Source organism: Notothenia coriiceps, unplaced genomic scaffold, assembly GCF_000735185.1.
Source record: "Notothenia coriiceps isolate Sejong01 unplaced genomic scaffold, NC01 NC01_scaffold00000339, whole genome shotgun sequence".
NCBI classification, from domain to species: domain Eukaryota; kingdom Metazoa; phylum Chordata; class Actinopteri; order Perciformes; family Nototheniidae; genus Notothenia; species Notothenia coriiceps.
The window spans coordinates 19,276,769-19,292,211 of NW_011333040.1; the positions used below are offsets into that span (position 1 = coordinate 19,276,769).

General features: G+C 40.3%; 2 protein-coding genes across 8 annotated transcripts in view; both read right to left on the reverse strand.

The window, feature by feature from the left end:
* rassf7a (Ras association domain family member 7a) overlaps positions 1–5,532 on the reverse strand; it is a 34,207-nt gene extending 28,675 nt beyond the window's left edge. The window contains exons 1-2 of one of the 3 annotated variants that reach the window (XM_010774093.1): positions 5,446–5,532; positions 914–1,050 (exon numbers count right to left, since the gene is read on the reverse strand). The gene's annotated coding sequence lies outside the window, so the exon portion shown is untranslated. Of the gene's footprint in view, positions 1–913; positions 1,076–5,445 lie in introns of those variants that run through there. The other 2 variants (XM_010774099.1, XM_010774085.1) reach the window with 2 other exon arrangements.
* Positions 5,533–9,275: 3,743 nt separating this feature from the next.
* The window catches only part of lrrc56 (leucine rich repeat containing 56), a 19,827-nt gene continuing 13,659 nt past the window's right edge, over positions 9,276–15,443 (reverse strand). For all 5 annotated transcript variants that reach the window (XM_010774170.1, XM_010774178.1, XM_010774162.1 and 2 more), the window contains 7 exons: positions 13,044–13,221; positions 12,728–12,958; positions 12,445–12,512; positions 11,505–11,647; positions 11,001–11,206; positions 10,509–10,860; positions 9,276–10,134 (listed from right to left, as the gene is read on the reverse strand). In XM_010774170.1, the coding sequence (XP_010772472.1) occupies positions 9,957–10,134; positions 10,509–10,860; positions 11,001–11,206; positions 11,505–11,647; positions 12,445–12,512; positions 12,728–12,958; positions 13,044–13,221 (1,356 nt within the window). In that variant the 3' untranslated portion in view covers positions 9,276–9,956. The remainder of the gene's footprint in view (positions 10,135–10,508; positions 10,861–11,000; positions 11,207–11,504; positions 11,648–12,444; positions 12,513–12,727; positions 12,959–13,043; positions 13,222–15,443) is intronic.

Here is a 15,443-nt window from a genome sequence, read left to right on the forward strand (position 1 = left end):
ACTTTTTATTCATCTTTTCCTTCTTATTTTTTTTCATTGTTATGCGGTTGAATTATTATTCCAGCCCTGGAAATTGCCTTGTAATATTTGTATTGGTGTATATGAGTGCATTTGTGTACTACACCTGAACATATGGTGCTTATGTATATTCTGTGTTTGTGTGAATGAAAAAAAAGTCACTTGAAAATAAGTGTTCACAATGTTNTATTTGAGTTTTCTTAAGCTGTATGCCATAATCAGCAATATTAAAATAATAAAAGGCTTGCAATATTTCAGTTGATTTGTAATGAATCCAGAATGTATGACATTTTTGTTTTTTTAATTGCATTACAGAAAATAAAGAACTTTATCACAATATTCTAATTTTCTGAGACAGTCCTGTATGCATTTATTTATTTTTTCCCTAACCTCTATTTATTTTTTTCCCAGTTTTCTTTATTTCTTTGTACTCCTTAATTTCTATATGTTTTTGACGCAATAATGCCAATGTTATATTAGGATGATTCACGGGAGGGCCACTTCCCATAAGCTATGCTTCAGCCCTCCCGCTTCTACTAATTTTGTTTATCTTTGTGTGTATGAATTATATATTTTTTCTTTTTTGGATGAATTAGTAGAATAAATAATTTAAAAAAAATGTTTTAAAACATCAGTCAATCTTATAACATATGATCACGAGCTGAGCATGTATTTTCATTAACCATGGTGCGTAACAAGACTTATAAATGCATTCGTCACATAAACATACACTGACTTATATCTAATACAATAAGTCATTGTTTAATGAAGGACTCGTAAGTTAACCTTGAAAAACTTTTGCAGTGATGAAAACAAGTTGAGCAAAGAGTTTCACTAGAAACAAAAGAAAAGTTTAAACTCACAAAAAACACTTAAGGACATTTATCTCACTCACCTCCCGCAGTCTAATGGCCTCTGTGACTTTCTGCCTGATGAAAAAGGAGAAGGGAGAGGAGGAAGAGCTACACAACACTGTGTGTGTCTGTGTGTGTCTGTGTGTGTCATGCTCCGGGCTACCTGATCCACCACCGCCTGTGGAAGAGACAGAGACAGAGTGACAGAGAGGGACCCGCTCAGAGCAATACAGAGGGGAGGGGGGGGTGCAGCTGCAGAAAAAAAAGAATTGAAGTGCTGCCGCCATTCCCCATCTCCCGGGAAACCAACGCTCTTTCAAAGAAAATCAGCCAATGGAAAACACCGGCAATTGTGTTCAGACAAAAAGTCACATGACTGCCAAAACACCACTCCCTTTGCACGGAGTGAGAAGGGGAGAAAATAATAGAAGATGGTGTTGGGGGTGGGGGTGTTGGTGGGGGGAGTCTGATAAAGAGGGGGGGTGTACAGAGGCAAGGAGAAAAGAAGAGAAGTTAAGCAGATAGTGGGAGAGAATTTGAGCTGGGTTCCAGAGGCAGGACACAGGTCATCGTGCCTGACCCGTAACTATCTGCAGAAAAGGGAACAGACTGTTTCCTCCTCATCTTCCTCACAGCCCAGTTTTCACAGCAGCTTTGTGCCAAACAGGTTGCCTTCAGCCTATTTCTGCTCGCTAAGAGGAACAATGCTGAGCAGCACAGTGTGAAGCTAATGGTACAGCTCTATATCCAGCATGCACACTCAGACATTTCCTATATACTTTCATACAAGCATTTTTAAATTGCAATCTTGGCTTTTTCTAACTTCTCTTTATCTTAAGTAGATGTATTACTATTCAGGTGTACATGTTCTCAGATGATGGGAATACTTTTTAAAGTGAAAGCCTGACAGAAAGCATGTCAAGACTTGCATCTAATTTGGGAATCTAAGACTTCAAATCCCTTTGACCTAAGATTTTCATTGTCATAACTACACTGTAGCTATGTACGTGATACGTATGACCAATAAAAGCCTTGAATGTTAAGTGTATCGTGATTTTACCCTGCTGGCATCTGCCAAAGTAGTAACCTAAATTGCAGCGAAGCCTTCCAGCATACTTCCCCAACAGAACAGTGAAACAATACAGTCTACCAATGTTAGGCAACAGGTTTATTATCAGACTGATATCACTCGTATCACTTTCTCAGAAATAAACTGAACACTTGAACACAATCATCTCCCTTGTAATACATCGCCTCTGCGCCACTAAATTGCCCTACTTCAGCGGTGGCAGGCAGATCTAATTCTCCGAAAGGCATTTACCAAGTGAAAGGAGGCCAAATGACCTCTCCACAGTGTGAATGTGACAGGAGAGCTGATGAGCAGAGAGAGAGAAGGTGACAGAGTCCAATGCAAAGACAGTTACAGCCATGACAATTCTGAGCCTCCAGCATTGATTTTTTTTTTGCTGGTAATTGAGAGGACTACCTGAGGATTAACCATCCTTTATCAGCTTGTCAATAGATAATAGGCACATTCTGGCTCGGGCTTACCACAGATTCAGGAATTATTCTAGGAAAATAAGCATGCAATGTGTAGATAAGATCTAATCACATGACACTGAAAAGCATTCAGCTTTACAACTTCAGGGAACAATAACTTACAGTATGCAAACTGCTCTGCTTCATTTTATAAACCACACTTGCCAAACTGAAATGAAAATTCAAACCTGAGCCTGGGTGCTATAGTTTCACTTACGTTATGCAAAGTCAAGTCCAATATGTGATTAAATACTTGTTACTTAAAGGTCCACTATTATACTGTTTTCCCTCAATATATTATACATCTCAGATAAATAGGAAAGATGTCTCTGAAGTGTTTGACTCGAAATACCACACAGATCGTGCATTGTTGCATCCCATAATCCCCTCTGTTTCAGCCCTGTTTCAAAAGTGCTGATTCTCTGTCTGTTACTTTAGATGAAAATAAGGAGCCACTCCCCTCGCCCCTCTGAGAGATATTTGGTTAAAAAGAACACAATGGTGCTCTAGGAGGAGATTCAGGTGATAAGGTGGGGGCGGGGTTACCTTGGTTGATGATTGGCTAATGGTTATACAAGCCAAAAAATCGTTATGACATCATAAAGTGGCCAAAATCTGATCAGCTCATTTTCAGACAGGTTTTTATATAAATGGATCAGGACAAAAAGTGAGAAAATCTTTTTTCCTGAAACTTTCAGAATCTCTTTCCACAGAGGGGACACGTGTTTATGTATAAAAGACATGAAAAAGTGGATTTTGCATAATAGGTGACCCCTAACTTGCAATTGACATATCGTTTTTCACTACTGTTCACATCAGAAAAGATAAGACATCATTGATAACAGCCATTGCTTAGGATTTGAGGATCATACATTCAAAGGGCAGATCTGGCTGCACCATATAAGAATCATACTCCTGTTTGATCTATAGAGGAGCTAAACTGTCCTAATGTTTAAAACGTCCATACATTAGCATGAGGGGTGAGAATAGGCTGGTGCTGCAATCATTTAGTATCTGCGAGATTGCGTGCGTGAATGTAATTCTCAGCTGGTAGACAAGCCTTTATGTCCTCTAGTGCTGAGCAGCTGGACAGATGAGTCACCATGAAGGGATCTCATAGTGCGGGGGGGACAAAGAGCTCAAGTAACTCAACACTACACAGTCAAAATGGTGTCACACTTTTCATTGTATTCCAGCATTATGACTAGAGGGAGTTTCACATTTAATATAAAAAAAAACACCAGAGGAAAATATTATAAAATGATTTTGATTGTAGCACTAAGCAAAATCATTTTCCAGAAAAATAAATGTCTGTTTGGATGTGAAATCCCCTGATTTCAAAATGCTGATTTTCCAGACTTAATTCCTAAGGCTTAGAGGTTTTCGTGTGAATTATCCATTGGATTAAAGGACATTTTTTAAAGATTGCTAATACAGAAATACTGCAGAACAGCAACCTATCTCAGCCTCATGTTCAAAGATAATCTACACCACAAAGCAATCTGACAAGGAAGACCCTAAACACTTGTGGAAAAGCATTATGGTTTCAAAAGATATACATAAAATATGAAGTATGATGACAATACATAAAGAGGCCACAACGACTATTAACAAAGTTGATCTTTCACTCGTGGTCAACCAGTAATATAGGAAAGATAAAGAAAAGGGAAGAAAACAGCATCAAACAAGGAAGTTGGAGTGAAGAGGTACAAACAACCGAGAAATGGAGGAAGTAACAAACAGACCAAAAATCCCCGGGGACAAACCAGAAAAGGAAGAGACGTATGTATGCATCATCATATAAAAACTACTACAAAGCGGCTAGACAGGTGAACAAATACTTGCTGAACCAATTGTTACATGTTTTGATGGTAATGATAATGCACATATGCAACATATCTTTTTTTACACTTTTCGTATAAGTGCATTCAGAATATGTTTGGTCAATAAATACTACTACACCCTTTAGGATGCTGTTTGGGGTGTTTTTGGGTACAGCGCTGTCTTTAGGTTTTTCTATGTAAACAACAAACAAATATATGTGAGAGAAGCTATAACAACAACTACATTTTGATTTGAACAACTCTGATTTAAGATTCTCATTTCTGGGGATCAATGAATCTACTTAGTCGGGGGGGACATTTTGATTAACCAATACTGAAATGAATGGCTAGTTGCAGCCTTACAATACAAATGACAACAAGAGATAGGGTAAGAGATTCAAATATATTTATGCTACCACATTTACTAAGTAGCCTAAGTAACATCACTGATATATAAATAAATGTGCTCAACTAGCAAAATCAAGTTTTTTTCAAAAGCTGACCAAATCAACAATGATAAGGCAGCACATGATGCAGTATTACTTTTAAAATGTTTGAAGTAATACTTCCCTCAACTGCCAACCATTTGAATGTGTGTAAAAATATGGGTGTATTAAAACGTCATTATATAAAAACCTCTACAATTCAAATTCAATGCAAAATGCAAATATGATTACTCAATGTGATAAGTAGATGAGGATGATGGTGATGACGATGATGATGATAACAAGGTTTGTGATGTTGTTGTTGACATACTATTGTGATAACCTTTGCTATTTCCATAAAACTTAATTTAAGCTTGACAATAGTGTTTTTAAAAGTGTACCTAATCTACAAAAGTGAGTTGTTTACTACTTGACAGCTTAGCACAACTTCAACCAGCCTACATGAACATATTTTGGTGTTAAAGTCTGCTATTAACTATTCGACCACTTATTTACAATATAGTCTTTTAAATGACGTAGCCACGAAGCCAATTAAACATACTAACACAAAATGAAGTTTGACGACTAACTTTTAACGTAACGTGTGTTTGCTCAACAACAGAGCCAGGGAGAAAAGTTATGTATCCAGTTTATCGCTAGCCTTCCCCCCGCCCCCTGCAGGTGCAGCGCCACGGGCACACTTGCAAACACTTGCACCCCTCCAAAAACATTGAAATGTCACAATCATGTGGCAGAAAATAAAATAAAAGGTTTTAAACATCTTACAAGTGATTTAGTAGTCGATCTTGTCACGACGAACATCTGAGTGCCTCATCGTCCAGTCTGAGTCTGGTCCCCGTCGTCAAAAGTCCGCTAGTATCAAACCACACAGGAAATAGAAATAACACAGTTTCCGGTCAGTAGTTTCTAAATAAAATATAAAGGATTACAGTCTGGTAACAGCGTGCACTTCACCAGTGTCAAAACATAGTTCGAGAAATTACCACAAATACAAGGCACGTTGGCAGCAGTAGATTTCATTTTATTACAGATTATGAGTACATTAAGGCTCTTATATCAGCCTATCTGATTTGTCAGCAGTTAGATTACACTGATGGATGATCTATTACTAATAAATTATAACACAAAATTACAACTTGAGGTCCAACCTTCTTGAAGGTCCCAGGCTAAATCTGATTTGATTTGAGATGTTCTGCATTTGACATAATTTATTTAAAGAGGCCATTGGCTCCATTAATATAGTCTAAGAAAAAACTGATGCAGGGAGTGTTCTCTTTAAATACAAGTTACAACATGTTACTGCATGTGTGTAGGCTATTACAAGGAGGAAGGGTTCGAAGCAGGAGGTGCTAATTGCATCTGTATCGTGTTTTTTTTTATATCGCATAGCACTGTAATAAGTTGTAACGGAGGTGATGGCCATAGATCTCGGCCTCCGTTACGGATTGTGTAGCTTCGTTGGTGGCGAAGTGTATGTAGTTTGTGCATCTGTCTGTGTTTTTAGTTTGTCTGTCTCTGTTTGCTGGTTTTGTTTTGAAAAGTGTTCCCCTTTCCCATGTCTGTTACTGTTGATTGTGTGCACCTGGTGCCCTGTGTTGTCTCCCCCCCCCCCAGTGTCTAATTGCTGATTAGTGTGTGTATTTAGGCTTTGTTGCCCTGTCTGTTTTTGGAAAGGGAGTGTGTGTGAGATCCTTGTGGCTGCAGGCTGTCTTCAGGGAGAAACAGCAGGATTGAGGCTGTGTGTGTCATGTGTTCATGAGTTAATAAATGCCCATACCGGATTGTATTTTGGACGTTCTGCCTCTGTCTCCTTGCTTGGTCGGGCCGCTCAATTGTCAGCTTCACATAAGTAAATGCTGTTTCCTAAACAAATGAACAGAAAACCTCCATGTTTTAAGTTTGGCAAGGGCTTACTTAATTTACTGGAATCATTTTAATGATTGCTTTTTGATTCTTTAATACCCGTCTTGGCCAAAACACAATAAAACATTCTCACAAAATGATACAGCATTAAAAGTTGAAATCATATAATCATCCACTTATTTTAATCACCTTAAGAAATCCTGTCAGCAATATTTCACTGTGCCAAGCAATCCCTGATTCACTGAATCATGTTGATGGGGTGACTTTAGGCTTTGCCAACATAGGTAAAACCAAAATAAATGTTGTATTCATCCAACAATTTAAAATCACTAAATAAGTCTATTTTAGGAGAAAATAAAAAAAGGAATCACTCAACAGACAACTACACGGCAGTTGTGTGTGCTTTGTTCTTCTGGGTTGGATTGTTAAACATTTAAACCGTCATCTTCTTCTCCTCAAATGTATAGATGCAATATGAGTTGGAAAGAAAACAGGATTCTCTCCGAGTCCCACAGCATTTCATTTCTTCCTCTTGAATAGTTACAGGACACATGATTTTGAAGCAGATTAGGCATAAAATGCAAATTTAGCTGCAGTTTATATCAATTTATCTTTGCAAAACATTTACTGAGAGCATTATAGCTCATTAAAGATTCTAATCTAATCTAATCTAATCTAATCGAATAGAGCCTCTCCATTTAAAGTTATTGTTTTTAAATCTATACATGTATTCAATTTGATGTTGGTTTTTAGTTCAAATGAATTACCTGATGTATCTTGAAAGTAATTGGCAACATCTGTAGCAGAACTCAGGCAGTTAAATACAATGGATCTACCTTAGCATACACATTTAACACCACCTGTTATTAAGTTATATTCATCCCAACAAGAAGGAGTACATGTGATTAACTCTATGCATTATATCTTTTTTTACCATTCTGGACTGCAATGTCTGCATGTGGTTGGAAATGGCCAGTGTAAAAAGAGTTATGGAGCCTAAATATCTTGCATTGAATGGAATGTTCCTTGTTGCAGCCTGTCTGAACTCATACTGTATTTCCAGTAACAAGACATGCAAGGAAAATTACCTGTCACAAATCAAAAAAAATATGATTGAAAAGAAAATGACCCTTTCAGTCACAAAGTGAAGTGTTGAAGTGCGTTTCTGTCCTGTCTTTTCCCTGTAATTGATTCACACCTGTATGTTGTTATATACAGTTGCAACACAAAAGAGCAGTAATATTTAATCTAAAATGATTATTATATGAATCTCTTGTCTCTGATGGCTTTGATAGTCTTTTGGGAAATGCAACTACAACTAGACATAATCACAATTTTAATTGAATCACATAAGCAAGATTTGTTTTAATGTTATTCACAGCATGTGTTGACACAGTTTTCTCCACTTCAGTCTTATAGAAATATATGTGTGTATTTATGACATGAGGGACTTATTTTGCTGCTCTACTATCCATTAATATTATTGCCTTAATATGGCTATCCTCCTCCTCCCCCTTTTTTTTTTTACAATCATCTCTGGGGAAACGGTTGCAAAAAGCAAACTTGTGGAGTAGTGGCACTGTGGTTCTATCATTGTCTTTTTAATTAGATTTTTGGGAAAAAGAATACTGAAAAAGTTTCATACATATTAGATTATGTACAAGGAATTATTATTTTGTTACATCAGATATTTTTTTTTTACTTCTAACAGCATTTACCATCAAAAAGCCAATGAGGAAAAAAGGCCCTACTGGTTTGTCTCATCTGTTAATAACTGAGGAGTGGGAGAAAGCTTCTCACAGGCCAAGTGAGGTCCCAGATCCCGAACAGCTGTGAGAATCACCCCTTTCAGTAAAATTACAAGACTATTTAGAAAGAGGTGGACACTTTCCCACCATAGAGGCCCTTTCTTTTCACACTACTCCATCTGTGTCCTGAAATGTAACAGCACCAGTAAAATGAAAGTATGAGTGAGAACACCTGAGGGGCAAAGCCATGCCGCAAATTAGGGCATTCCTGCGAGCTGATCGAAGGTGTTACGGCCCGTCCACACTACAGCTTCAAAAAAAGCTTGCCGGCGGGCGTGTCTGAAGCTCGACCAACAACCAATCACATGAATCTCCCGCCCCTGACACACAAGCAGCGGTTTGATTGGCTAGAGCTTGTACTGGCATATGATTTGATTGGCTGATGCTTCCACCGAAAGCTTCAGAAGCTTCCAAAGTTGAACATTGCTCAACTTTTGCAGCCTGAAACGCCAGGAAAGCTCCGCTCTGCTACCCACAAGTGATGGAAAGACATGCTAAGAGATAAGAAATGTGTCAACATGTTATATAAGAGCCTGTCATGGATGAGTGGAAATGCACACACCATACATTTCTGTGTGTGTCATGTGTATATATGTGTATGTCTGTGTGTATATACTGTATATTGCCTTACACCTTGCAGTGCTTGAAGAACTAATACAATTATAGATATGGCTGCCTCTCCAGATCCTCAAGCACTGTACGTCTCAGGACAAATTCAGTCAGAGAGTGTCCTTCATGGTACAGAGGATGGGTAATTTCCCATAGCTTTAGGAAAACAAAAGGATATGCCACAGACAAAAAAAATGATCTCTTAATGGACTGGATTTGCTCCATTACATTTCTCTGTAGTCAATACATCATGTCTTGTATTGTAATTGTGCGGGGTTGCAAACGCTTATTCTAAATCTATGGTGTACTGTAGATGCTTTATTAGATATGAACAACAAGTCAACAAAATGAAAGTTCTTGAGTTTCAAGGTTGTGGATTTGAAGAATTGTTTGGAGGTTTAAACAACGGAATGAGTTTTTGATTCACAGAAATGAAAGATGATTGCCCTCAAGTGGCAAAGTTAGACTGTTACACCGTGAATGTCAAAACACTCAATGTCACTGCAGGACATTTTGGATGAATTATCCTTTACAGAATATACAGAAACAAATAAATTGGGTTAAACACAAGATGGCATTTGAGTTCTATGTAAGTTGATTCAACCTGAGAAATGCAAATGTGCAGGATTAGTCACATCCCCTTTCTTTTTCATCAGGCTCATATAAAGCAACCAGCATCGCGGAAGCACTAGATGGATCATCTCAGGGATCCAATTACACTGTTAGTTTGTGATGTGTATTGCTCAATTACTTATGTTAGAGGACTGTGATGTTGGCCACTACAAACATTTATTGGGAATGCTTTCAAGGTCTTATATATATTAAGCTTAAGAAAGAGACAGAGAACATCACATGGCAAAAATACAGTTCATTCAAAGCATGTTGAGCATGTGAGTGAGCAAATAAGGGGAATGACCCTTAATGGCCTCCCTGCATTTGACTGATCAACGATCAACGATCACTGGCCAGGCAGCCAAACATCTGCTCACTCTGGTGTCAGTCTGGGTGTGGGCTCCCTCTGCAGGGCTGGTGTGTGTGGTGCTGCTGATATTTCTGCAGAGCTGCCCTGGCTGTGTGAGGACGAGTTATCGCTGGTCTGTCCGAGAGTTTGGACATCTGAGGAGTTTGAAGAAGCTTTCGGCCAGAATGTATACTGGATATGTCCATCTCTCCACTGAAAAACACAAACGTTTTATTTTTATCATCACCCATTTCTGCTTTATATTTTGTTACTGTAATTTGCATTTACACATGTATATGTTTTTTTTTTTTTAATGCTATTTTTTTTCTATTTCAGAAATATCTTGGATTGTTTATTTCTAGTGTTTTAATTTCTCTTATGTACATTGCCTTGTCTTTGTATGCTGCTGCAACGCAAACATTTCCCAATTTGGGATTAATAAAGTACTAATCTATCCATCTATCTATCTTTTAATAAAGTTTAAAGTCAAAATGTTAGAGATTGTATTTAAAACTCCAGTTTAATGCTCACTTAAATTGCAATTTTTTCCAAAAACGTGTGCTACCATAACCTTTCAAATGCCATACCATGAATCCAAGAGCCCATTACCCAGGGCACTTGCTAAAGGTGGGTGGGGTTTGTGTGCAGGAAGGGGCAACAGAGGGACATCGGCCATCTGCTGCTGGACCCTTTGACATGACAAGTCCGTGTCTCCTGTGGCTGCACCTGACCCAGAGAAGCCCCCTACTCTTTTCAAATCAGATAAATGTTCTGAGGTGGTATGGCTGAGTCGAAGCCTTCGCACGCGGACCCCTGATGGCTTTTGCTGTATACCAGTGGTTGGTGTGACACTGAGAGGGGGGGAAGGGTAGAGCGTGGGGTCTGGGGACAGGGACATTTGAGCAACCTCCGGGGATAAAGCTTCTCTATGATGCAGGTCTGAAAAACAAAACATTACAGAAGGTTTAGTAGCTGCCATTACTCTTGGTAACCTACTGGTATGTCATTTGTTATGGTTTTAATCCAGATGTTATCGTGGATAAAAGATGATCATGTATGTTCATTAAGTGAGTACTCACCTGGAGAAAGAGACTGGAAAGAGGAATCTGGTGAGGCAGCATCTCTGCTGTCACCATGCTTCTCTGCTCCATGTTCTTCATCACTACTGTCATTCGTTACACAGCCAAAGCCTTCTTCTTCATCATCATTGTACCCCTCCTCTTCGTCACTATGCATTATAGCCAGAACCTGGGGCAATCTTCCTGTCTCTATGGATTGGAGACGCCTGAGACATTTTAGAAAGATGTTTAGTTTCATCCCCTTAAGTAATGGGAAGGCAGGTTGTGAGCGAATGTGAGGAACAAACAAAAAATTTTGCATCATTAATCAGGTATTCATTAGCTTTTTCACCCTGACTTTCTTTCAAAAAAGTCCTCATGGGTTGGAAATGAAACATATGCTAATGGTGATCCATGTGTCTGTAATACATTTTCTGTAACCAGACATTGAAATGTACTTTTATAATCATTTAGTATATGTCCAGCCCTTAAAGAAAGTACGTGATGTGTGTAGAGTGTTCGTACTTGCTGTGCTGCTCCCTCCAAGATCTAAGCTCAGCAAACACATCGACGCGTTCTCTAACATCTGACTCCTCAAGGTCGTACGAGTGTTCTGGTACATGGATGGGTAGGTCACGGGGGGTGAAAGTAGACCTGCTGGGGGCCGTCTTTAAGGCCAAAGAGAGGGACGATGAGCATGAGGGGCAGTAGAGAGGAAGTAAGGACACAAAACAGAATAAAAGCCTTCATTAATTATAGATAGTAACTGCCAGACAGAGAGGGAGAATACAGTGAGAAGAGCGTGACAGCGTGTATCCTTTATACCAGTATGATAGATAACATGTGGTTGGCAGGGAAAGCCCCATATGTCAAGCTGCTCTGCCACTATTGCACCCTTCACACATGTCCAACCATTTGTGTCCTCCCACCACCGGGCCTCTCAGGTTTCTGTCCTCCTGTTAATAATTAGCTCCTTGTGGACATACTGACATGACATTATAGAGACGAGCTGATGGTGTCAGGTGGCTATAATGGCCTCTACACACACACTATAAATGCTTGACTGTACAGGAAACTGTAAACAGGTATACATTGATGTAGATTTATTAGAGATCTGATAAACTAAAATACATTTAGAAAATATCTACGGTAAATGACGCGCCACAGTGATACAAAGTTAATGAATACATGTAAAACAACATCTGTCCCTTTCCCTCTTTTCCTTTTTTTTCTCTCGCAATTATTATTCAATCCTCCATATTTTCTCTCCCACTTTTTCCCTTTCTTTCTTCACCTCCTCACCCTCAGATTGACCCCCACCCAACCTTCATATCACGAGCTTTCACAGGGTAAATATAAATTGGGAAAGGACAGGTAGAGATGTTTCAGAAGAGATCTATATTTCTAGGAACAAGATGTTATTGAAGTGATTTAGTCGTTCCTCTTTCCAACCAACCCCACTTACCTTCAATTTTTCTCGCCTCGATCGTATGGCCTGGACTGGGTTTCCACAGAACAGAATCTTGCCAGCTCCTTCAGAAAGCAGCAGATTAGAGAAGTAATTCAGTAAATCAAACAGTTTTCTTACACAAAAACAGTCCTCTTGGTGGCAGTGTTGAGTAAAGATTACAAAGTTTGGGCCGAAGCCAAAAGAAAAGAAATATAAAAATGATGATGCATCGGAGCTGGATGTTGAATATATCTAATTGAAAACATCAGTGTGAATGACAGCCATTAAAGGGCCTCACCATGTGTCAGGATGCTGGTTTCTGCTTCCACTGTTGCTAGGTTTGAGTCTGCGGAACCAGGTCGGGACCCAGGAGGGGAGAGAACCCCAAGTCTGGAGGCTGACATGGGTCTGGAGCCAGTGTGGGGCCTGGAGTCAGCTGAGGAGAGGGGCCAGACGCAGGAGAGACTGGAGGGGGGGCGCCTGGCTGAGCTGGGTCTGCTGTAAGGACATTCACTGTCTGCTGTGTCCTCTATAAAGACAGAAGTGAGTGACCCATTCAATAAACAGCAGTTGTCCCCCTGAATTAATCAACAACCAACATAACAAACACACACCGTCGTCAGTAGCGGCGCGAGGTGAGTTGCAGTCTCTGATGGAGTTTCGGAGGATGGCCCAGTCCTCTCCCATGGTGCTGCTGCAGCTCAGCCCGTCCTCCTCCACCCTTACATCGTCTAGGTAACGCAGCTGAGGGATCAACTCCCTCACTGCAGCCCGATAACTATAGTCTGCCGTCTTTGTGTAACGGTGGAAAGATAATGAGAATGTATGTGACAGGTGTTTAAAGAGACAATTAAGGGAACAATAAATGAAGTATTACATGATGGCTGGGGTATGATATTAGTAAGAAAGTGTGACCTCAGTATTCATACTCAACACAACAAGGGAAATTGTCGATTGAATTCTGTTGAAGTGAGATGCCATACATACTGTTTAGTTTCGCTCTCTTTAAAGTGGCTGATCTATTGAGCTATGCAGATATATGTAACCCAGTTTAATGGCATGTAGCCTTTTGTGTAAAGTGCAATAGATAATGTTGTTTTTTAGGAGTACCTTGAAAACTCACAGATTTTCCTGCTGTCTTTATTACTGTTGTTTCAGTTTATGTGCCAGTGTCAATACAACTCATTTAGTAATTGCAGTTTTCAGAACTGTGCTAGAATGATCCACGTAATGATGATGTATGATGGCTCCACAGATCTTAATTGGAAAAAACCTAATATGAATAATCTTTTCAGCTACAGCATACTGTACTTTAGCTGTACTGTACGTCAGGTTACAATATGCCCTATAGGTTATAAAGAACCATGATGTGTTGAACATGAGATGTTATCAGAAGTAATTGTTTCCAAAAAATAAAGTATTTATTTATAGAATCAAACAAATTCATGATAGCAGTAAAAAGGTTCTACGGTTTCAAATGTGTGTAAATGGAGGTGGACCTATCATGCTATATTTGAAACATATATTGTAGGGCCATACCTATATAAAACATGTCTGTGAAGTTTTTTTTTCAAAATACCAAACAGATCATGCCTCATTTCGCTCTATTTGCTCTTTCCAGCCCTGTTTTTGCAAGGGGCTGATTCTGTGGCAAATGAGCTGCAGCTGACCACGCCCCCCTGCAAAGGAGGGGGGTGAGGCGTTGAAGCCGCACCTAAGAGGCACATCAAGGTAAGTCAATCTAGGAGCACGGCCGTGTGACAGGCCGAGTACCGGAATAGTCTAATGTACGTGTTTTTATCATTTAATCGTACGCGCTCGTACTATTCTAGGCATACTAGTGAGCGGCGAGACACAAACACCGGAAGTGCGTCCTCCTCCCTCGTCGCTCCGTGCGGCGGTCCTTGCTTTTATTGGTTTGTATGGGAATGCATTCGATGGTCTGAGATGAGCTGGATGGGAAAAAGTATGAGTGTGATAGCTACGCACGACGGGACGACTGGGGGGGTCATTGTGTTTTACAGAGGTGACAACGTTTAGTTATTTCGTGTTAGAATGAGGAGATAGAGAACGTTTGTGATCCGGTATTGGAAGAGTCAGTAGGCCCGCGGTGTTTCGTCGGAGTGTTACTCTGAAAGCATAGTCGTCTATAAGGACGACACTGACCTATGAGGTGACGCTTCGGAACGATGAAAAGGCTGACTAGTTCGCTGTGGGGTCACAGAGCTCGAAGAAATGCACGGGTTGACTTACACATGATATGAGAATGCTTGGGGTGGCGTCTCGAATTGAGTGGCGTTGTGGGCTGCGCGTGGTGAGCGTCCCTCTTACGGAGGCTGACTAGATGGACGTCATGGCACACGACATCGGAGCTTGGAGCTCCCCAAGAACTAAGGACGAGCGAAGCGTTTGGATAGTGAGGGAACGAGAAAGGGTGAGAGAAAGATAGCTTGGGTGTGTTTGTGGTGTGTGGTGTAGGGAGAGAGAGATTGGGTAGGAGTAAGAGAGAGGAGAAAAGAGGAAGTAAGGCAAGGTCGGGGTCCGGGAAATTGAGAGCACCGAAGAAGCTAAGTGAACGTAAACACACCCAACTACTTTCCGCGTGTCAGCAAGATACCTCTTTACCATTGCCTGCAGGAGCCAGAACCAGAGCAGCAGGAGGTAGGTAGGTCTCTTCCTTTCCCCTCGGGATAGTACGGGCTTACGTGAAAACATGCAGGGAAAGATAGCTGTACTTCTCACACAGGGGGGGCCCACGTCGCCTTGGAGTGGGTTCGGCAGTTCACAGTCTTTTGTGTGGGAGAGGAGAAAAGGAGTATGGGGTTTTAGAGATTTTCTGCCGCCCGACGCTTACCTCGACTATATCTAGAACTTAAAGAGGACTGTACAGTCTTTTCCCACGACGGCGTAATATGACCGCCCGTTGAGAGTGGATAGGTTCCCCTTACCCCCAGCCGGTACCTTGCACAGGGCAAGTGTCGCTCTGGCCGAACTTTCCAGCGCCTCTGGCGACA